At 38.5% G+C, this 22,824-nt stretch overlaps 1 protein-coding gene across 2 annotated transcripts in view; it reads left to right on the plus strand.

Moving 5' to 3' along the window:
• GRM5 (glutamate metabotropic receptor 5) overlaps window positions 1–22,824 on the plus strand; it is a 644,941-nt gene that overhangs the window by 523,195 nt on the left and 98,922 nt on the right. For both annotated transcript variants that reach the window (XM_015461120.3, XM_024987445.2), the window contains exons 5-7: window positions 5,663–5,909; window positions 10,116–10,284; window positions 16,743–16,869. In XM_015461120.3, the coding sequence (XP_015316606.2) occupies window positions 5,663–5,909; window positions 10,116–10,284; window positions 16,743–16,869 (543 nt within the window). The remainder of the gene's footprint in view (window positions 1–5,662; window positions 5,910–10,115; window positions 10,285–16,742; window positions 16,870–22,824) is intronic.

Consider the following 22,824-nt stretch of genomic DNA (forward strand, 5'->3'; position numbering starts at 1 on the left):
TATTACTTCAATTTGTTAATGTGGTGTTGTCACATTGATTGTTTTCTGAATATTGAAACATCCTTGCATCCCTAGGATAAATCCCACTTGATCTTGATATACGATCCATTTACTGTACTTTTGAATTCTATATTCTAGCATTTTATTGAGGATTTTTACATATATTTTTATTAGTAATATTTGTCTGTAATGTTCTTTTCTGTGTATGTTGTGCCTTTAGCTTTGGTATCAGGATGAAACTAGCCTCATAGAATTAGTTCAGACGTGTTCCTCTCTCTTAAATTTTTTGAAACAGTTTGAGAAGGCTAGGTTTTAACTCTTCTTTTAAATGTTTTATAGAATTCACATGTGAAGCCATTTTGTCCTAGACTTTTGTTGCTTAAGAGTTTTTTATTTAGTGACTGATTCAGTTTCATTACCAGTAATTGGTCTGTTCATATTTTCTATTTCATCTTTATTGAGTCTTAGGAGATCATTCATTTCTAGGAATTTATCCATTTCTTCTAGTTTGTCCATTTTATTGCCATATGATTATTCATAGTAATCTCTTGTGATCCTTGCTATTTCTGTGGTGTTAACTGTAACTTATACTCATTAATATTTTATTTATTTAGGCCACTTCTCTTTTTTTTCCTTAATTAATCTGGATAAAGTTTTATCAATTTTATTTTTAAAAAACAACCTCTTAATTTCATTAACCATTCCTATTTTTCTTAGTCTAATTTATTTTCATTTTGATCTTGTATATCTTCTACTAATTATGGGTTTTGTTTGACCTTTTCCTCTAGTTACTTTAGGTGTAAATTTAGGTTGTTAACTTGGCCTTTTCTTGTTTCCTGCTGTAGGCCTCTATCACCATCAACTTTCCTCTAAAGCAGTTCTAAACTGCTTTTGCTGTGCTCCTTAGAGTTGAATCATTGTTTTTCCATTTTTCACTTATTTCTAAGTATAATTTCCTCTTTGACTTATTCATTGATGGTTGTTTATTTTCATATTCTTTAGACTCCAGCTGTTTGTATTTTTTGTAGTTTTTTCTTGTAGTCAATTTCTAGTCTCATACTGTTATGGTCAGAGTTTTATTTATTTATTTAATAAATATTAAATTTATTAAGGCTTGTTTTCTGGCCTAATATGTGTTCTATCCTAAGGAATGTTCCCTGTGCACTTGAGAAGAATGTTGCTTTTGGATGGAATGTTCCATGTGTAGCTGTTAAATCCATCTGGTCTAATATATCATAAGGACATTACTGACTTTCCGTCTGGATAATCTGTCCATTGATTTAAGTGAAGTCTTAAAGCATTCTCCTACTATTGAATTACTGTCAATTTCTCCTTTTATGTTTCTCAGTTATTTGCTTTATATATTGAGATGCTTCTATTTCGACTACATATATATTTACAACAGTTATATCTTCATCTTGGATTGATCTCTTTATCATTAAGTAATGTCCTTCTTTGTCTATTGGTACAGTCTTTGTTTATTTTTTTTTAATTTTAATTTTATTTTATTTTTTAACTTTACAATATTGTATTGGTTGTGCCATATATCAACATGAATCCCCCACAGGTATACACGTGTTCCCCATCCTGAACCCTCCTCCCTCCTCCCTCCCCATACCATCCCTCTGGGTCGTCCCAGTGCACCAGCCCCAAGCATCCAGTATCGTGCATTGAACCTGGACTGGTGACTCGTTTTATATATGATATTATACATGTTTCAATGCCATTCTCCCAAATCATCCCACCCTCTCCCTCTCCCACAGAGTCCAAAAGACTTCTGTACATTAGTGTCTCTTTTGCTGTCTCATATACAGCTAATCTCAAAAATATACAAGCAACTCCTGCAGCTCAATTCCAGAAAAATAAATGACCCAATCAAAAAATGGGCCAAAGAACTAAATAGACATTTCTCCAAAGAAGACATACAGATGGTTAACAAACACATGAAAAGATGCTCAACATCACTCATTATCAGAGAAATGCAAATCAAAACCACAATGAGGTACCATTTCACACCAGTCAGAATTGCTGTGATCCAAAAGTCTACAAGCAATAAATGCTGGAAAGGGTGTGGAGAAAAGGGAACCCTCTTACACTGTTGGTGGGAATGCAAACTAGTACAGCCACTATGGAGAACAGTGTGGAGATTCCTTAAAAAACTGGAAATAGAACTGCCTTATGACCCAGCAATCCCACTGCTGGGCATACACACTGAGGAAACCAGAAGGGAAAGAGACATGTGTACCCCAATGTTCATCGCAGCACTGTTTATAATAGCCAGGACATGGAAGCAACCTAGATGTCCATCAGCAGATGAATGGATAAGAAAGCTGTGGTACATATACACAATGGAGTATTACTCAGCCATTAAAAAGAATGCATTTGAATCAGTTCTAATGAGGTGAATGAAACTGGAGCCTATTATACAGAGTGAAGTAAGCCAGAAAGAAAAACACCAATACAGTATACTAATACATATATATGGAATTTAGAAAGATGGTAACAGTCTTTGTCTTAAAGTCCATTTTGTCTGATTCAAGTATTGCTGCCCCAGTTTCTTTTCATTTCCACTTGCATGGATTATCTTTTTCCATCCCCTCACTTTCACTTGTCTTTAGATCTGAAGTGAGTCTCTTATAGACAATGTATACATGGGTCTTGTATTTCTATCCATTCATTCTATGTATTTTGATTGGAACATATATGGACTAAAGTCCCTTTACATTTAAAGAATTATTGATAAGTATTTACTTATTGGGTTTCCCTGGTGGTTCAGTGGTAAAAAATCTGCCTGCCAATGCAGAAGACATGGGTTTGATCCCTGGGTCAGCAAGATATCCTGGAGAAGGAAATGGCAACCCATTCCAGTATGCCTGCCTGGGAAATCCCAAGGACACATGAACCAGGTGGGCTACAGTCCATAGCGTCACAAAAGAGTCTGACTCAACTTAGCAACTAAACCACAACAGCAATTAGCTCACTGCATTTTGGTTAATTGTTTTGGGGTTGTTCCATAGTTCTTTTTTGTTCCTTTTTCCTTTCTCTCTTCTGATTTTATAACTGCTGTGTTATGTTCAGCATCCTTTCTCTTTTTGGTGTGTATCTATTATATAGGTTTTTGGTTTGTGTACCATGAGGTTCCTATATAACAATCTATATTTATAGATGACTATTTTAAGTTAGTGATCTCATAAATTCAAATGCATTCTAATAAGCTTATGCTTTTACTACCACCAGCCCCCACCATTTTAGGGTTTTGATGTCATATTTTACATTTTTTAAATTTTGTGTATCCCTCAACTTCTTATTGTATTAATAGGTACAGATTATTTTAATATTTGTCTTTTAACATTCTTAATTGTATGTAATTAGTTGCTTTTCTTTCTAAATATTCAGGGAGGAATAATTTAAGTAAAGAATATTAAGAGTCAGAAGGATAAGGTGTAGAATACCATGAGTCAAAATCCTGTTTGTCTTTGAAAGTCATGGCTTGGACATTGGCTTTTTCCTTCAGTAATAATGGAGCCACTAGAAAGTCTGATCAGAGGAGTATCATAATCTGACTCTTATTTTAAGAATATTTTTATAGTTATTGCATTAAAAATTTACTGGAGTGGGTATAGAATAGTTTAAGGTAGAAAGAAAGAATCTAGTTAAAAGACTATTGCTATAATCCAGACAGGATATATATCTTGAACCTGACAAAAGTAGATTTGCATCAAATAATCTAATTCTGGATATATTTTGAAGATAGATCAAATAAAAGTAGACAGAGAATGAAGGAAAGAAAAAAAGTCAAAAGTGACTCCCAAGTATTAACTTAGCACCTAGAACAATGGCGTTTCCAGTGGTATGAGGTCAAATGTCAAATGTGAATGTGAATAGAGTCTGTGCAGAAAAGGAAATTGTAAGATTTGGTTGGAAAGTAGCCTAGGGCCAGTGTCTTGTCCTGAGATGGAAACAAGATTACCCATCTTATACTTATGTTAGGATGAACCATGCTGGCTTCCCCAGGAGCCTCTATGCCAATACTGTTTGAAAGTCATAAAAAGTCATGTCATCTTTGGAGAGTTCCTATATATCTCTTAAATAAAAACTTCTCCCCATATGAAATGTTCTGTCTTTACCTGATCTGTTACTTTCATGTAATACCCATGTTCTTTCTACATGTTTCACTCCTCTCCATTCCTCAATCACCAGGCCTGGTAGTAGATTCCATCTCCTAAATACTTCTGTCCATAATCATGACCTCTACCCTCAGCAAGGGCATTTTCACCTGTCCCTGGGATCACTGCATTACCACTTAATGGGTCTTCATGACTCCACTCCTGCAGCCCTTTAAATGTTTCTCCAATGTAGTCAGATTGATCTTTCTAAATTAGAAATCTGATCATGTTTTTTTCCTATTTTAAACACAGCAAAAGATCCTAGGGCTCTTAACCTGGCTTAAGCAATCCTGCCTTCCTCTACTATTTCATTTCTCCTCATTCTCCTACCTCCTACCCTACATTCCAAACATTCCAACCTCTTTAAAGGTTCCCCAACATAGTGTGTTTGATCTCACCTGTGAACCTTCAAACATGCTGTCCTCCCCTCTTCATCCAGCAGATACTCAGCTACAGTGCTCAGCATCAGTGAGTGTCTTGGTCTAGTGCTCCTCCCTGTTCAGTCCTGCTAAGATGCTTATCTGCCCTCTAGACTGAGTAAACAAAAACAGTAACCATGTCTATTTTATTCTACATTATGTTCCCCACTTTCAGCAAGTTCTGAGCAGTCAGAACGAACAGGCATTCATTCCATATTTGTTTAACCAGTAATTCATCCCAAATGTTAGTTCTTTAATGAAATGTTCCCAAGGGCCCTTCATTGACAGGGATTGCTCCCTCTTTGGATCTCAATAGATTTTAACTCCACATCTGTTATAGATTTATCACCTTCTGCCTTTCAGTGTTACATAATTTATCTCTATTACTGAACAAGTCTCCTCTAAAGTGCAGAATCCATCTCCAATTCATTTTTATATTTTCCTTAGATCACCATACACAGAGCTTTATGTGTACTCAGACTCCAGTAAATATTTAATTCATGGATGAATTAATGGGGCTTAAATATTGTATTTCAGAATTTCCAAATAGGTCAATTTATGGAGCACATATACTTTGAGGCTGGAAGTAGTAGGTGTTAAATCCAACTAGGTAAGTTGAGGCAAGACAATAGGGTATCTACTTTGCTCAGCTAAGACTTAATTGGAGATTTGTCAGAGATTAATTGGAGAAACTGGAGATTTGTTGAGGATATCTAAACCAAGGAAGTGTATTATCACAGGTAAGTACTTGGTAGATTAATCTGTCTTTAAGATAAAGTTTGTGGAATTTGATGGAGTGCTATACTCCATCCATCCCCAGAATTTGGTAATAGAGGAAGTGAATCTTGGTACTGGAGGGGATTCAGGTCTTTAAGGTCTTGGGGGAAAAACATGAACATAGAAGAGAATTAGGAATACTAATAGTATTAGGAATACTATTTTGGCACCTGTTCTTCGTATTTCCTCTGGTTCTAATTCTTATAAATTGTTCTAATGCATTGTCAAATTATTCAGAATCCATAAAGAGCTACAGTAGGATTAAATCTCAAATTTAATCCCTAATTTGTTTTTCCACAGGTTCTCTGACTCTGAGAACACATCATGTGCAAGACTCCAAAATGGGATTTGTGATCAATGCAATCTATTCCATGGCCTACGGGCTCCACAACATGCAGATGGCCCTCTGTCCAGGCTATGCGGGCCTCTGTGACGCCATGAAGCCAATTGACGGACGGAAACTTTTGGACTCTCTGATGAAAACCAATTTTACTGGGGTTTCTGGAGACATGATCCTATTTGATGAGAATGGAGACTCTCCAGGAAGGTATTGTTACCATTCTCCTCTAGACACCAGAGCCTGATCACTCTGTCTCTTGATCCTGTGGAGCCTATTTCTCTCCTTTGTGGTTATCTATGCTTCCCGGACATGTGTGCTTAGTTCTGACATCACAAAGCGAGTAAAGACAGAGAGAGGAAGCCCCATTTCCTGTGGCCAGGAAAAAGTGTGAATGCCGATGTCTAAAACGCGCTCTTGGAATCATCACCACACTTCCGAGACCCACACTTAGAGACAGGAGCCTCACAGTATAGTTGGATAATTAAAAGCCAGTTCATGGTTTCTCTGTACATACTTGCCCTGTTATTCCACGTATTCTGATATCTTCTTGGGTCACAGAATTATTCTGAAACAGGAAGAATTTCATTTCTGGTAATCCAGAAACAGGACTGAGGTGTTATTCTATTGTTTGTTGTAGGTACAGTAAGTTACAAGTCATATTTTATTTTAGAATCCTCCACTGGAACACTGTCTCCCTTCTTGAGGTCTAAATGGCATTTTTCTCTAAAATTTTACCTTTCACTTACAGAGGAGCCTGAGAAATACGAACTCACTCATAATTATAGGCCAGCCTCCAGGGAAGTCATTAAGTACCTAGAACTTACCATCTTCCACATCTATCTAAGACTCTAAATTCTTAAGTGACTCTTCACATGAGACTTTTAATCCATGAGGGATAATGTCACTGAAGTGACATTCTGACTTATAGCAGGGCTGAGTCTTCGATCTGCCCTGCATTAGGACAGTCAGGGTCCTTGGGTTGGCCACTGTAAAACCCCTGCTATTTTTCCAGCCACAGCTTTTGCTTGACAGGTATGCCTGGAGAGGCTGTGTTTACACTGTTTGCAGCTGATCCTGCCAAGAGAAGGTCCCATGAGTCCCTCCATGACTCACACGCCATGTGCCCACACATGGTACCAGCCATCTTGGTCTAGCTTGTTTCACATGCCTGATGCGAGCTGGAGTTCGTCGCTGATGCAGCTGTTACTATCTCACAAGCTGAACTTCTATGTGACAGCAGTTCCAAGTCAGGCAGCCAAGAGGAGAGCTGGATACTTTCTCTGTTCTAGCGAGTTGATGACTACTGCTCCATGCAAGCTGTTGGCCAAGATAAGACTTTTATATATATATATAAAGACTTTTATATATTGTTTTCTACTTGGCAGAAATGTAAGCATTTTCTCTGGGCCAAAGAGAACTTCACATTCATTGTAAGGCAGCTTGGTGTTTGGTGTTTAGTTGTTAAGTCATGTCATTTGTGACCCCATGGACTATAGCCTGCCAGGCTTTTCTGTCCATGGGACTTCCCAGGTGAGAATACTGGAATGGGTTGCCATTTCCTTCTCCAGAACTTCTTAGGACAGGTCAGTGAATAAGCTCAGGCTTCAGGCTCAGGTCAAGGCTGGGCTCCGACATCGTCCCGTGGATTTATTATTCCTGTGTGCATCCCTGGAGCACTGACATCAGCTTGGGACTTGTTCATAGCCTTTGTTGACTACAGCTCCATCCATTCAATCATGACATGTACCTAAGTCAGTTCCAGAAACCAGACAATGAAGAAATAGCTCAGATGGCTCAGCTCTATTCTAGTGGGAAAGCTTAACAGATCTGAACATCACTGTCTCATTCACAATCTCCCAAATATGCTGGAATAGGGGATGTTTAGGACACTGGCCCTTAACCATTTGCAGAATAGGAATCTCTTTAAGACTCAGATGAGATTTATAAGTATTCTCTCATGGACAATATCCATAAAATTTTGCAAACAATTTCTGGGAATTCACAGTTGTTTAGAGACTTCTCATTCATTACTAAGGTTGGATATTACAGTAATCTACTAATAAATAATCAGAATTGGCCCCTGAGCATACAAGCCAAACTCAGAAAAAAGCAGTTTGCAAATTTTCTGTTTTTTCCAATGAATCCAGTGATAGTTACAAGATAATTACAACTCATATCTACTGAGTGTGTGTTCTGAGGCAAACACTTAGCTAAATCCTCTACATTTTAATCCTATGAGGTAAGTAATATTATCATACTCTTTTCTAGCTGAAGGCTCACAAACTGAGACTTACAAAGGTTAAATGACTTGCCCAAAGATACAGCCTAATATACGATAGAGTCAAGATTCTAACTCAGTCTTCTGGACTTCAACTCCTAACCCGATACAGCAGCCTGCCAATTACAGTATCAAAATCAAAAAGCCCCTGTTCTCGTGGAAATGTATTTGTAGGCACTGCATTGTTATTTCTCTAGAGTAAAAGTTGCAGCTGAATCAAAGGCATTTCAACCTGGGCCATAAACCAGAGGAGACTAGGGTGATTAGGGGTTCTCCTAAAATGCTGGGGTCACAAGAGGAAGATCCTAAACAGGGGAAGCTAGGAGAGGTGACAACTTAGACTGGCACGCATAACTACAGATTGTTAGAGACTCAAATTCAATCACTGCTTTTAAGTCTCACATAACTAGACTATTACAGTTCTTGAAACCCTTGGGCAAGTGTGGTACAGAATGCTGAATTTTTGGTTTACAAAAGTATACAGTCATATAATGCCTGCAGCATACTGTGGAGCAGTATTCCTTAAACAACGCATTAATATTTCTACCGCAAAACATATGCATATTCACAGTTAAGTGTCTCATGACACTGTGGGTCAAGTTCTGTCACTAGATAAGTTCAGAATGGCTCATGATTTGCTGCCAAGTGCATTATGAAAAAACTTATGGTTTGTAAGAGCTCTAAGGATTTAGAATTATAGACAAAAAATATGGACCTTTACTATTTACCACTAACGGGATAGATCACAGGTTGGCAAACTGCCCCACAGGCCAAATCAGGTCTGCTGTTTTTGTAAATAAGGTTTTACTGGAACACAGCTTAATTTATTTTGGACTTTCCTGGTGACTCAGTGGTAAAGAATCTGCCTGCTAGTGCAGAGGACCCTGGGCTGGGAAGATTCCCCTGGCGTAGTTGTTTGTTTAGATACTGTCTATGGCTCTTTCACACTGCTCTAACAGTGTTGTGTAGTTTCAGCAGAAGCCATCTCACAAAGCCTAAAATATTTACTATCTGTCCCATTATAGCAAAAGTTTTCTGACCCCAACAGATAAATAGGAGTCCACTGACAAATAAGGTTTAAGAGGCCCCGTGACTGCCCGGGGCTTCCCAGGTACCTACCTCTTCCCAGGCTCAAGAGGTAAGGAATCTGCCTGCCAATGCGGGAGACACAGGCAGTAGGCTCGGGTTCAATCCTTCAGTCAGGAAGATCCCCTGGAGGAGGAAATGGCAACCGGCTCCAGTGTTCTTGCCTGAAGAATCCCATGGACAGAGGAGCCTGGCGGAATACAATCCATGGGGTCGAAGAGAGTCAGACGCACACATGCGCGCACGCACACACACACACACACACACATGTTGATGCCTGGGAATAACCATAACTGAGCAGAGGAGACATGGAGAATCAACGTCAGATTAAGTACAAATCACTATTTAAAGCAAAAATATAAACATTATATTGTGGGGATTTGTAAGTATGAGTATATAAAACAGACAACATGGCCTAAGAACAAGAGATGATAAAGGCTGAGAATTCACAAGGTACTAGTACTTTCCAGCATTTCTACATTGCATACGGTACTTTAGAAGCTGTCAATTGTCACAACTATTTTAAACATCATTCCTTAAAGTGTCTTTATACAATGAGTTTAGCCATTGATAAAGGATAAAATAAGAAAGGCTCAGATCCTATCCAAATTACCTCCACATTCTCTAAAGCTGAAGCTAAGATTAAAGATTTACCAAATTTCTCACTTAGTTAACAAAGGAAATTTATCATTTTATTTCAGAGATGAAAACCTTGCTGTCTTTTTAAGAAGCCTAAAGAAGTACTTCCTTAAACTTCTTAAAGTTTTTCCAAAACTGTCTTTCATCATGCTGAGGTCAAGTCACCTTCTCACATGGGATTATTTTCTATTTCAGGTGTAAGCTTCAAAGTTTAAAAAAAAAAAAAAAAAAAGGTCTCTGAAGAGAAAGTGAAACAGACAAGCTTTTTGTTATTCTAAGTGTACTGTCATGGAAAATTCCAGTGTCACTAATATGACAATAGGTACATTTTGGAGGACAGAAATCTGTTGCTTTTTCATAGCTGAATATTTATATTTTAACTGAATAATTATTACATTCTTGTTTCTAAGGTATGAAATAATGAACTTCAAAGAAATGGGAAAAGATTATTTTGATTATATCAATGTTGGAAGCTGGGACAATGGAGAATTAAAAATGGATGATGATGAAGTGTGGGCCAAGAAAAGCCACATCATCAGATCTGTGTGCAGTGAACCATGTGAAAAAGGCCAGATAAAGGTAAAATAGAGCCTGTGTTTCTTTCGTTTTTGTTGTAAGTTCTAATGGATTCATTATCACTGAATGTTTTGAACAAGTTGAGACATTTGTTTTGCCTTTTCCACAGTAAGCTTCTAATGTCAAAAACATCTAATTCTTTTCTTATTAAGTCCTTTCAATACTTAGTAAAACCCAGAACAGTCTTAGCAGTGGGACTGACTGAACCAACTGGTGAGTCATGCTTACACCCTGTCTACTCATGTAAGCCTTTAGAAGACGTGCTTCCTGGGAATAAAGAGTTCACAGCTGGAATTCACATCAATTTCTAATTAACAACAAATATTTATCAAACTCCTCTAATGTAATAGTTTACATTAGTGGGGCAAAAATAAGTAAGACACATTTACTCTCACAAGATTAATAGTCTCAATGAGGAACAACCGTGTGGGCACAGAGAAGTAATGTTATATAAAATGTGATGACTTCATTAAAAGAAAGAAAATAAAAGGGAGCTTAAATAAGTTCCTACAGAAGAAAGGAACAAATGTCTTCTCCATAAAATGTCAGACATTGAACCATGAAAAGTGGATATGATATCAGAGAGGGATGCAGGGAAGTCATCAATTTAGAGGGAAGAACAACAGGAAAAGTACAGAAGTGGTCAGATTGTTCTGGAATAACAGTGAATTAAGCTAGGGTGCAGTGCTCTAAATGGTTACTGTGAAAGAGAAAGCTGCAATGATAGATTGAAGCCACATTTGTGGAGAGTTTTGGATACCATACTAAACAGGTTGAACTTATTTTTAACCAGGAGTCTGAAAAAATTTTGTCCAAGATGCTGACATAAGGCGAAAGTGTTAGTCACTCAGTCATGTCCAACTCTTTGCAAACCCATGGAATGTGGCCCACCAGGCTCCTCTGTCCAAGGGATTCTCCAGGCAGGAATACTGGAGATCCAGGGGATCTTCCTGACCCAGGGATCTGCTGAATTGCAGGCAGATTCTTTACCGTCTGAGTAGTGAAGATTCATGAGAAGAGTTATGAGAAAAGAATAAAGAAAGAAGAGACAAGTTAAAAGGACACCGCAACAGTGATGCCAAGGGCCCTGCATTATGGAAGCAACAGTGAGAGTGGAAAGTGGGAGGGGAGCTATTTGAAAAAAACATTAGAGGGGTAGCCTTAATCAGCCCTGGCTATCGACCATAAGCCGAAAATATTTACTATCTGGTCTTTTGTAGAAAAAGGTTGCCAACTCCTAATATTCACTGACCATTTGCATCTTGACCAATCATCTTGCAATTAAACTCTTCATGTGAAACTCTTTTTAGACTCACTTAAAATATCAACTGTCCATAATTTCCAGCCCTTCCCATATAAAGATTAGCTGGTATAAATTACTACATGGAAGTGGTCTGTTTTGACCCTTCATAGCAATACAGTTTGAACCTGTAACTTCAAAATGTTGAATGATTGTTTCAGGAGATTTCTTTATATATGCTTTTCTACCCCTTTCTCCCAGGAATAACTTACCCAGTGGAAGAACTTAACTCCCTGTTACCATATTTTCAATACTAGTTAATTTGTTGTAATGTTTATATAGTCTTTTTTAATCCCAAATTCTATTTTCCCAACCAGATCTCATTTTCACTCCATTAAATATATAATGGAGGTTCGTGACATTGTAGAGGAGGCAGGAATCAAGACCATCCCCAAGAAAAAGAAATGCAAAAAAGTAAAATGGCTGTCTGAGGAGGCGTTAGAAATACCTGTGAAAAGAAGGGAAGCAAAAAGCAAAGGAGAAAAGGAAAGGTATACCCATTTGAATGCAGAGTTACAGAGAATAGCAAGGAGAGATAAGAAAGCCTTCTTCAGTGATCAGTGCAAAAAAATAGAGGAAAAAAATAGAATGGGAAAGACTAGAGATCTTTTCAAGAAAATTAGAGATACCAAGGGAACATTTCATGCAAAGATGGGCTCAATAAAGGACAGAAATAGTATGGATCTAACAGAAGCAGAAGATATTAAGAAGAGGTGGCAAGAATACACAGAAGAACAGTACAAAAAAGATCTTCATGACCCAGATAATCATGATGGTGTGATCACTCACCTAGAGCCAGACATCCTGGATGTGAAGTCAAATGGGCCTTAGAAAGCATCACTACGAACAAAGCTAGTGGAGGTGATGGAATTCCAGTTGAGCTATTTCAAATCCTGGAAGATGATGCTGTGAAAGTGCTGCAGTCAATATGCCAGCAAATTTGGAAAACTCAGCAGTGGCCACAGGACTGGAAAACATCAGTTTTCCTTCCAATCCCAAAGAAAGGCAATGCCAAAGAATGTTCTGACTACCACACAATTACACTCATCTCACACGCTAGTAAAGCAATGCTCAAAATTCTCCAAGCCAGGCTTTAGCAATACGTGAACTGTGAACTTCCAGATGTTCAAGCTAGATTTAGAAAAGGCAGAGGAACCAGAGATCAAATTGCCAACATCCGCTGGATCATCAAAAAAGCAAGAGAATTCCAGAAAAACATCTATTTCTGCTTTATTGACTATGCCAAAGCCTTTGACTGTGTGGATCTCAATAAACTGTGGAAAATTCTTCAAGATATGGGAATACCAGACCACCTGACCTGCCTCTTGAGAAACCTGTATGCACATCAGGAAGCAACAGTTAGAACTGGACATGGAACAACAGACTGGTTCCAAATAGGAAAAGGAGTACGTCAAGGCTGTATATTGTCACCCTACTTATTTAACTTCTATGCAGAGTACATCATGAGAAATGCTGGGCTGGAAGAAGCACAAGCTGGAATCAAGATTGCTGGGAGAAAGATCAATAACCTCAGATATGCAGATGACACCACCCTTATGGCAGAAAGTGAAAAAGAACTAAAGAGCCTCTTGATGAAAGTGAAAGAGGAGAGTGTAAAAGTTGGCTTAAAGCTCAACATTCAGAAAACGAAGATCATGGCATATGGTCCCATCATTTCATGCCAAATAGATGGGGAAACAGTGTCAGACTTTATTTTTCTGGGCTCCAAAATTACTGCAGATGGTGATTGTAGCCATGAAATTAAAAGATGCTTACTCCTTGGAAGGAAAGTTATGACCAACCTAGATAGCATATTCAAAAGCAGAGACATTACTTTGTCAAAAAAGGTCAGTCTAGTCAAGGCTATGGTTTTTACAGTGGTCGTGTATGGATGTGAGAGTTGGACTATAAAGAAAGCTGAGCACCGAAGAATTGATGCTTTTGAACTGTGATGTTGGAGAAGACTCTTGAGAGTCCCTTGGACTGCAAGGAGATCCAACCAGTCCATCTTAAAGGAGATCAGTCCTGGATGTTCATTGGAAGGACTGATGTTGAAGCTGAAACTCCAATACTTTGGCCACCTGATGCAAAGAACTGACTCATTTGAAAAGACCCTGATGCTGGGAAAGATTGAGGGCAGGAGGAGAAGGGGATGACCGAGGATAAGATGGTTGGATGGCATCACTGACTCAATGGACATGGGTTTGGGTGGACTCCAGGAGTTGGTCACGGACAGGGAGGCCTGGCGTGCTGCGGTTCATGGGATCGCAAAGAGTCAGACACTACTGAGCGACTGAACTGAACTGAAATATATAACTGACTACACTTTCTTGATATGGCTTAAAATGGTCACTGAACAGCTTCCCTAATGATATCAACACCTCATAGCATTGGTCAGATTTGTTAATTTAGGGTCCATGAAAGGACACTTAGTCTGGCAAAGGGTCAAATATTTTACATATTGTTATTCATAAGGAAAGCATACTACTTCCAGGGTGTTCAAAAAGATTAGAAATTAGTCTGAAAGAACTGTCAGCACCTCTTGTATTCAAAATGAATGTGAAACAGAACATATATAACAAATGACAAAAGGTAAAACAAACCAGTTCTTAATGATCGGAAGACATTATGTTGTCCCTATCAATTCAAAAAAGATCATAATAATTGGAATTAATCTTGGAAAAGGTCATGAGCTTTTCTGGTAAAAAACTGAAATTTATAAAGCCATGCAAGTTGAATCACAGAAAGTCAGCATATTTCTAAGAGGAAAAATGCAAGTGCTTTTGTTTGCTAGGCCGCTAAGAAAGAATCCTTCAGCATTTGAAATGTGCCTCCTTGCATTACAAAATCTAGTAACTGTCCCAATGATAATTTTTTACCAAGTGTGGTTGAAAATACCCTGAAAATGAATTCCATATCTCTATGTGGGTATGTATATGTATATTACTAATAAAATAGTTAATATTTAAAAGTATTCTACAGTTTACAAGGGCTTCCCTGGTGTCTCAGATGGTAAAGAATCTGCCTGCAATGAAGGAGACCTGGGTTTCATCCCTGGGTTGGGAAGATCCCCTGGAGAAGGGAATGGCTCCCCACTCCAGAATTCTGGCCTGGAGAATTCCACGGACAGAGGAGCCCGGCAGGTTACAGTCCATGGGGTCGCAAGAGTCAGACGCAACTGAGCAACTAACACACACACAGTTTACAAATCATCATGATACTCGATTCACTCAGCTGTGTTTGACTCCTTACAACCCCATGGACTATAGAGCATCAAGCTTCTCTGTCCACTGAATTTTCTAGGCAAGAATACCGGAGTGGGTTGCCATTCCCTTCGCCACAGATTTAATCCTCAGGGGACTCTAAACACAGGTTTTATTTCAAAAGCATTAGTCTCGGTTGGAAGAAAGAGAATCAGCTGGGAGACTGCTCCAGGCTACACAATTATTTGGTGGCTCTAAGTAAGATGGCTTCCCTGATGGCTCAGTGGTAAAGAATGTGCCTGCCAATGCAAGAGACCTGGGTTCAAAATCTGGGTTGGAAAAATCCCCTGCAGGAGGCAATGGCAACCCTGTATTCTTGTCTGGAGAATCACATGGACAGAGGAGCCTGGTAAGCTTCTGCTCTGTGGGGTCACAAAGAGGTGGACACAAGTGAGCGACTGAACAACACCATAAGTAAGACTGGAACTTTGGTACCCCTTGATTCTCTTTCCTCCACCTATTTCAAAATATCATGAACCCTATCTTGATATAAACCAATAAGGCGCAATATTTATGAGCATGACCTCAAAGTCCAACAGGCATTATTTGATCTCTCATTTACCCACATGTTGTGCGAACTCTCTAAACTTTAGTTTTCTCCCCCACCCCCAAAAAAATGAATAAAATAAAACTAGCTGCCTTATACAGAGCTATTCCAAAGTTTCAATGAGATGACACCATATGGCATGCACTAAATTACCTGTACACAGTCAATATTCTCATGAAGGAAGCTTTAGATAGATGAAGCAGGTCTGATTAGCAGTTTTGCCTCATGTATCTGGTTATTTTAGGGAAAGGATGTTTCAGGTCCTTTTGTCATCATTTCCTACTTATATTGCTGGAGTGCCAAAAGTCAGCACGAGGGACAGTGCAGAATAGAAGAAAGGCGTGCCAGCTTACAACTGTGTTTAGCTACAGAAATCCAGACGTTATTATCAAAGGTCGTTAACAGAGTTAGCATCTCAGACAAGGAATCTGAAGTGTAATCACTTCTGTGTCTAGTTTTTAATCACAGATTTAATTATTTATAGGAATGTTTAATGAATGCTGTCTCTATTCCACAGAGGCTATTCATGTACCAGTTGGTGGGGGGAAAAAAAAAAGAGAGAGAGAGAGAGAGACCCATTTCTAAAGAATAACATCTGGGACTCTTTCAGCTGTTAAATTATTTCAATTATTTTCCATTGCCTTTTTAAAAAATGAAACAGATGAAGAGGAATATAACAGTCTCAGTGACCTTATCCCTCTTCCTCCCAAGCAAATCAAAACTACTAGAATAGGAAGGAATGGGATGAATTGTTGAGCCAGATTTTTAGTAAAACAGTCTAAGAAGTGATCTCCAGAAAAAGCATCTTCTGCCTCTGAATTCAAAACAAATTCTTAATTGCTTTATCAATATAGATAGATTTTTTTAAACTTTAATAGATATACCACGAGGGGCTTTTTTTTTTCCCTAACAATTATTCAACTAGTGGCAGGAAGCCAAGGGAAATCCAGAAAGCAAAAATTCATAATTTGAAGCAAAGAAAGGCACAAACTCTGGGGGAAATTCAGTTACATTTACACATATGGAAATGTAAACATATTTACTTGTGAGCACAAATACAGTCACTTCATTAGTACAGGTAGCTAAAGCTAATTATCCAGAGATTTACACTTAATTTCATTCTTGACCCTGTCTCCAACCAGGTTTATGATGTTGGACTGGTTGCTTAAACTCAGTCTGTTTCTTTAATTATAAAATGAGAATGTCCATATTCATACTAACCAAAAACATCTGAAATAATTTATGTGAAAGCCCCTTTCGGCTTTGTAAAGCAGTATGTTTGAGTAGGAGATTGCTGTATTTTTATCTATGTGAGAAAAAAAATAATCAAAAATGTCGATATTTGCCGTAGGTGATCCGGAAGGGAGAGGTGAGCTGCTGTTGGACCTGCACACCTTGTAAGGAGAACGAGTATGTCTTTGATGAGTATACCTGCAAGGCGTGCCAGCTGGGGTCCTGGCCCACTGACGACCTCACAGGTACACGCAGCACCATGTCAGCACAGGCACCTCCCTCCAAACTCCGGAAGGACACAGACGTGGGAGGGGGTTACATCTCCAAGCGGTCCTCATCTTAGTGGAACTGTTTATGCAACAAAGAGTTCCCTTAGGAACAGAATGCTTCCCAACACCCAGGCTAATCATGAAAATCTTGTATCTCAGAGAAATCAGCCTACATTCCTGCCTTCACCGCTAAACTGGACCAGAATCCTTAGGTTGTCTACTGGGCATTTTCAGCCCATCTTCAGGATAGTCCCAGAAGTTGCTAGGAAGGACCCCAGTTAACTGTGGAGGCGTAGAGAGGAGTAGAGAGAGAAACATTGGCCGGGAAGAGACTAAAATACGTCATGCTATGTCCAAGGACCAAAGGATAGCACAGAATTAGGTAGAATTTGGTCTAAAACTCTTTGTTTCTCTTAGTGCTTATCCTAACCTAAACCAGAAACCTCTAACTCATTAGAGTTTTCAAATAATGTCAACACAGGGTAAGACTCGTGTCTCCCTGATCTGGGGGGTACTTTGGGAGGGTTGTTTTTTTTGTTGTTGTTTTCGTGATGTTTTGGTTTAGGAGTTTTTCCTCCAAAAATGTTAGGAAATGATTGTCACTGTCTTCTCAAAATGGTAGTTTATAGTTGTTTCTAATCTTTACAATATGAAAACCGAATGATACCTTCCATCTTTCCTTCCAATTTATTCAATAAACCTTTAGTAAATGCATTTTATGCACCTTTTTGCCTAACACTGAAATATATAAAAATAAAGATATGCCACTCTATTGTCAAGAAGTTAATGAGAGAGGCAAAAAGTAAAAGTGTGATTACAATAAAGTAAAGGATACAGATTTGTGAACAGAAAGTATGAGAAGGGGACCTGTGAAACTAAGTTTTCCAGGAAAATAAGAGAAAAAGACATTTCAGGCAGAGGGCCCACCTGGTAGGTCAGGTCATCTGGTCATTTTACAATTAAGATGGATTTAACACAGACTCCTAGAGGCTAGATTATAACGTCGTTGGTGTTACACTCAATCCCTCACAGGACAAGAGATTATCCATGGTAGCTGTGTTAGCTTATTGCAAAAACCTGGTTCTAAAAATCCTGCGATTTTGGGCCCTCTGAGACCAGCTCACATTAAGACTTTGTTTTCAGTGAGTGGTATTTATGCAGAAAACTTTCCTTTTCTTAAAAAAAATTAAAAATTCTGATTTAATAAAACACCCAAGTACCTTGTGACAGCATTTGAGTCCCATTTTCACCACAGACGATAAGCTTTCTGATACTCATAAATTCTGGTGTCCCCAGAGCCCAAGTCAGGGCTGAACATAAAGTTTTTATTAAATTTAGCTAAACAGATGAAATAAAGCACACACACACATAGAGTAAAAATATAAGAAAGAAAAAAAATACAATTGGTTCTCTTGTGAGGGAAATAAAAATCAGTATTGGTGATCTTTTCCTTTATACTATTTCTTTACTTTTTTTCTATTCATAACTTCTTATTTCAATATGGATTATCATTAAATTGAACAAGTATTTCACAGATTCAACTATCTACATGGCTAAACACCTTGAACATGAGTGTAATGATGTAAACTCTTGTCCTATATTTTGTAAAACTATCACAATGAAACATGGTCTTTTCATTCATTCAATAGAAAAGTATTTTATTATTACCATTTGCACTAGAATAATGTGCTGGATAAAACTAGGGTTGAAAAATATACATGGTTCTTATGTAGTTTACCCTCTTGTTGGGAGAGAGATATGACTCTTTTCCTCTTCCTCCCTCCCCCTGTCCCACATACACAGGCACAGACAGATTGTGTTAAGGAGTATGAAGCAAAAGAATAAGCATTTTTAGAAAATGAAGATAGTAGGGGAGACATAATTTAAATTTGTGATCATAAAAGATCTCTCTAAAGAAGTGAAAATTAGCAGAGACCTAAGTGATAAATACAGACGTAGCTATCAAAAAATGATGAGAAGGGCATTTCTGGCTAAGACAAAAGGTCTATTTATGGATAAGCCAATGAGAAAACGATGTGATAAGAGATCATAAAGAGAGCAGGGGCTGGTTCACATACAGCCTTACAGAACAGGTTCAGGATTTGCGTGTTTAATCCTAAGTGCATTGAGAAACCTTTGCAGGGAGTATAGTAGAAGAAGAAAACATGATTGGATGCATATTTCTGAAATATTATTCTGTTTGCTGTGGGGGAGAATAATTTGGAGATGAATGGAAAGTGGAACCAGGGAGATAGATGGGGTGGTTACCGCTGCTTGCCACTGCAGGCACCAAAAGTTCTTGGTGTCTTGGGCTGAACAGTGCATTGGAAGATTTCAGATGTACTTTGGAGTAGAATCAACGGGACATACAGATGATTGGTTGCAATGGATATTAAGTAAGGCTGCCCAGTTTTCTGCCTTGAGGACTGGAGAAATAAATGCTTTTTTTGATAAAGATCAGTAGTTTGGTTTTAGACAAGATCAGCTGGAGATGTCTTTGAGATTTTCAAGTATGAATTCATTTAACAAATTAAGGCCTTAGTGTGTACCAGAAAATGTAACAGATAAATAGAAAACCTGGAAATATAAAATTAGTCTAATTTTCCAAGAAACTTAATAATCTAGTGGGAGAAAAGCATGTAAACAATAACTGCTTCTCCTGGGAGAGGGAAAGTCTTATCTCTCTCCCAAGAAGATGGTAAATTATATAAGAATTATGTCTGTTTTTTAACCCCAGTTTTCCCAGCATATTATTATAGTCCAAATAGTAATAATAAAATTCTTTTCTGTTGAATGAAAAAGTAGACCATGCTCATTGTGATAATTTTACAAAACATAGGACAAAAAAATTTCATTTGTATATTCACGACCAAGTGCTATAGGGGAGGAATGAGCAAAGTATTATGGAAAAATGGAGAAGGCCACACCTAACCCTGGGGAAATTTAAGAAGGTTTAGTCTTGAGGCATAGTCTTCAAGTTCACTTTTAAAACAGTGAAGAAGAGGACCTCCTTGGTAGTCCAGTGGTTAAGACTTCAGGCTTCAAATGCAGGGGGGCACAGGTTCAATTCCTGTTCAATTCCCCCTTAATTCAGGGAACTAAGATCCTCCATGCTGCATGGTGTGGCCACAAAAGAAAGAGAAAAATAAAATTAAAAATTTTTAAAGTGAAGAAGATCATACTGGAAAGAGTATGCAGCATTGAGGCTCTGAATGGCACCATCATTCTCATTTCTCCAAATAAAAAGAAGTGAGTCATATAAACTCTCCCCTCTCCCTGGCCACCCATATCCAGTCACTCAACAAGTTCTCCTATTGGCACTGCTAAATATTTTTATCCCTCCTCTCCATTTATTTGTAAAACTTTTCCCTTAGCTAAGTTATCATCTCACATTTGACTATTGCAGTAGTCTCCCATTTTATTTCTCTATTCCCAAATTTATGCTACATGCCTCTGTTTTTTCATCTCGCTAGTACATAATGTATCCAAATACAGATCTGTCCATTTTATTTAATTGCTCAACACTTACCAGTGTTTTCAGAACTCTAAGGGATATATCCAAGTTTTTCAACCTGGCATAGAGTTCCCTCACCCTCCTATGATCTTTCTAATTTCATTCACCACCACTTTACGATTCTCATTTTACATTCTAGTATCAAGGGCTGCTTATAATTTCTCATCTACACACAACACTATTTGATTCCTCCATGTCCATACATGTGTTACCTTCCCTGCCTTATTTACTTGAATAATTCCTGCTCACCTCTGCCTAGATGTCACCTTCTCTCTGATACTTTCTTTGCTGTACTTAGACACTGATAAGCCCCCTATTCTGTATTTCTAAATTCTGCTTCCCTCTTTACATTTTCAAACAGATTTTAAGGTCCTATATCCTTATCTCCCCCCACCCCCCGCTACTGCTGAATCATTTAGTTTCTCAAGGACATAACTGTATCTCACTTATCTTTGCATCCCTAGCATCTAACGCCATGCCTGACACAGAGCAGACCCTCAGTAAGTGTGTGTCAATCTGCAATAAATGATGGGGAATGTTAAAAAAAAGAAGATGGAAGTATTAGGGCCATCCTCTGAAGACAGCTTTAACTAAGGAGTGTGGACCTTAGCCTATGGACTGTGTGGGGCCAGGGAAGTTTTTCAAGCAGAAGAATGAAATGACCTTCCTCTTGCTCCATGCATATATGTGAGCATGTTTATATGCAGGGATAGGGGGGAGAAAGTGGGAGGGGAGAAAGGCGAATAAGTGCTAAACCTGGAAAGGTCTCCACACTGACAGTACATGAAGTTTAACTTTTAATTAAGATCTGCAGCACTTTTCCAAAGAGCTTATAGCTGTTTGTAGCTATCTCACTGACTCTGATTCAGTCACTTGGCACCTGGCTCTGCTAGCTAAGCCGGACGACTGCTCTGATGGCTTCAGCTATTCCAAACCTTGTTACAGAGATGCTTGGGTCTTTCTTCTACCTACTCGGCTTACAGTTGCCCTACTTCAGCCTATAACATGACAGCTCAGGTCACTCCGGGTCAGTGCCCTCACTGTGATAATAGCAACTAACACACACATAATGTTTCCTGTGTGCCAGGAACTGGCTGAAGCCTCATACAAATGTTAATTTGTTTAATTCCAGTACAACTCTGTAAGATTGTTAGCACAGTTAGAGATCTTAGGATTAAATAACTGCAAAAACACCTAGGAGAGACAGTCAACTGACATTAATGTCTATATTATATTTAGCCATTTCCTTGTATATATTCATAGAAAGATGTTTGAAATGCACGTTACCTATTGTTGAAAAATGTTTATGAGAGGTAAGATTGTGGGTTACTTGTTTGCACACACACATACAGATGCATATAATATTGTATTATGAGAATGTATTTCCATCAATAACTCCATTAAAATAAATGTGTGTGTGTATGTGCATGCACCCTCAGTCATGTCTGACTCTTTGCAACCCCATGGACGGTAGCCACCACCAGGTCTTTCTGTCCATGGAATTTTCCAGGTAAGAATACTGGAGTGGGTTGCCATTCACTACTCTAGGGGATCCTCCTGACCCAAGGATCGAACCTGCATCTCTTGGTCCAGGTGGATTGTTTACCACTAGTGCCACTGAGGAAGCCCCAATATCACGCCAGCAATATTTTTAATAGCCATCATAAACTGAAAGTAACCAGGAACCAAGAATTAGAAAGAGAAAGAACGGAAACCTGGCAGGAAAACGAGAAAGAAAAGAAAGATTTTAAATGGAGGATGAGGGCAGAACATAGACAATATTCCTAATTCAAGTCACTTTCATTAATGACAGCAAGTAGTTTGTCTAACAGTCTTCAGGTATCCATGTTGGCAGTGAAGAAGATAAACAGGATCGCTGCCCTCATAGTGATTATCATCCTAGATACTGACAAGTAATAAGATGCTGAGTGCCAACAGAGAAGACTAGAATGGTGTAGGAGCCTGTGTCATTGGAAGCTGCTTGGATGACGTTTAGAGTTGCCTCCTCAATGAACTGCATATCCATGTAGGAATTAAAGATGGAAGTTGGCCAAATTCAAATGAAAGAGAAGAGTGTCTGGGCCTAGAATACAAAAACTGAGGAGGAACTGAGAGCCTGGGGGAATGAGACAGGTAAGCCAAGCAAAGGCCAGCTCTTGCAGGGCTTCATAAGGCATGGTAACTATTTTAAAGTTTATTCTACAGGAAATCAAGACTCATTATATATATTCATTCAGTCATGTAGTCATTCATTCAACAGTGATATAACTAGCAATGCCTTTATCCCAGGCAATGTTGTAAGTACTGAAAATGTCAACATTTCTCTGACCAAAACATAAAATTCTCTGACCTTATGTCTACATTCGAGCAGAGAGAATAGTTTTAAACAGAGCAAGTATTATTTCCAGGAGTATCCA

The sequence above is a fragment of the Bos taurus genome, chromosome 29, assembly GCF_002263795.3.
Source record: "Bos taurus isolate L1 Dominette 01449 registration number 42190680 breed Hereford chromosome 29, ARS-UCD2.0, whole genome shotgun sequence".
Taxonomy (NCBI): domain Eukaryota; kingdom Metazoa; phylum Chordata; class Mammalia; order Artiodactyla; family Bovidae; genus Bos; species Bos taurus.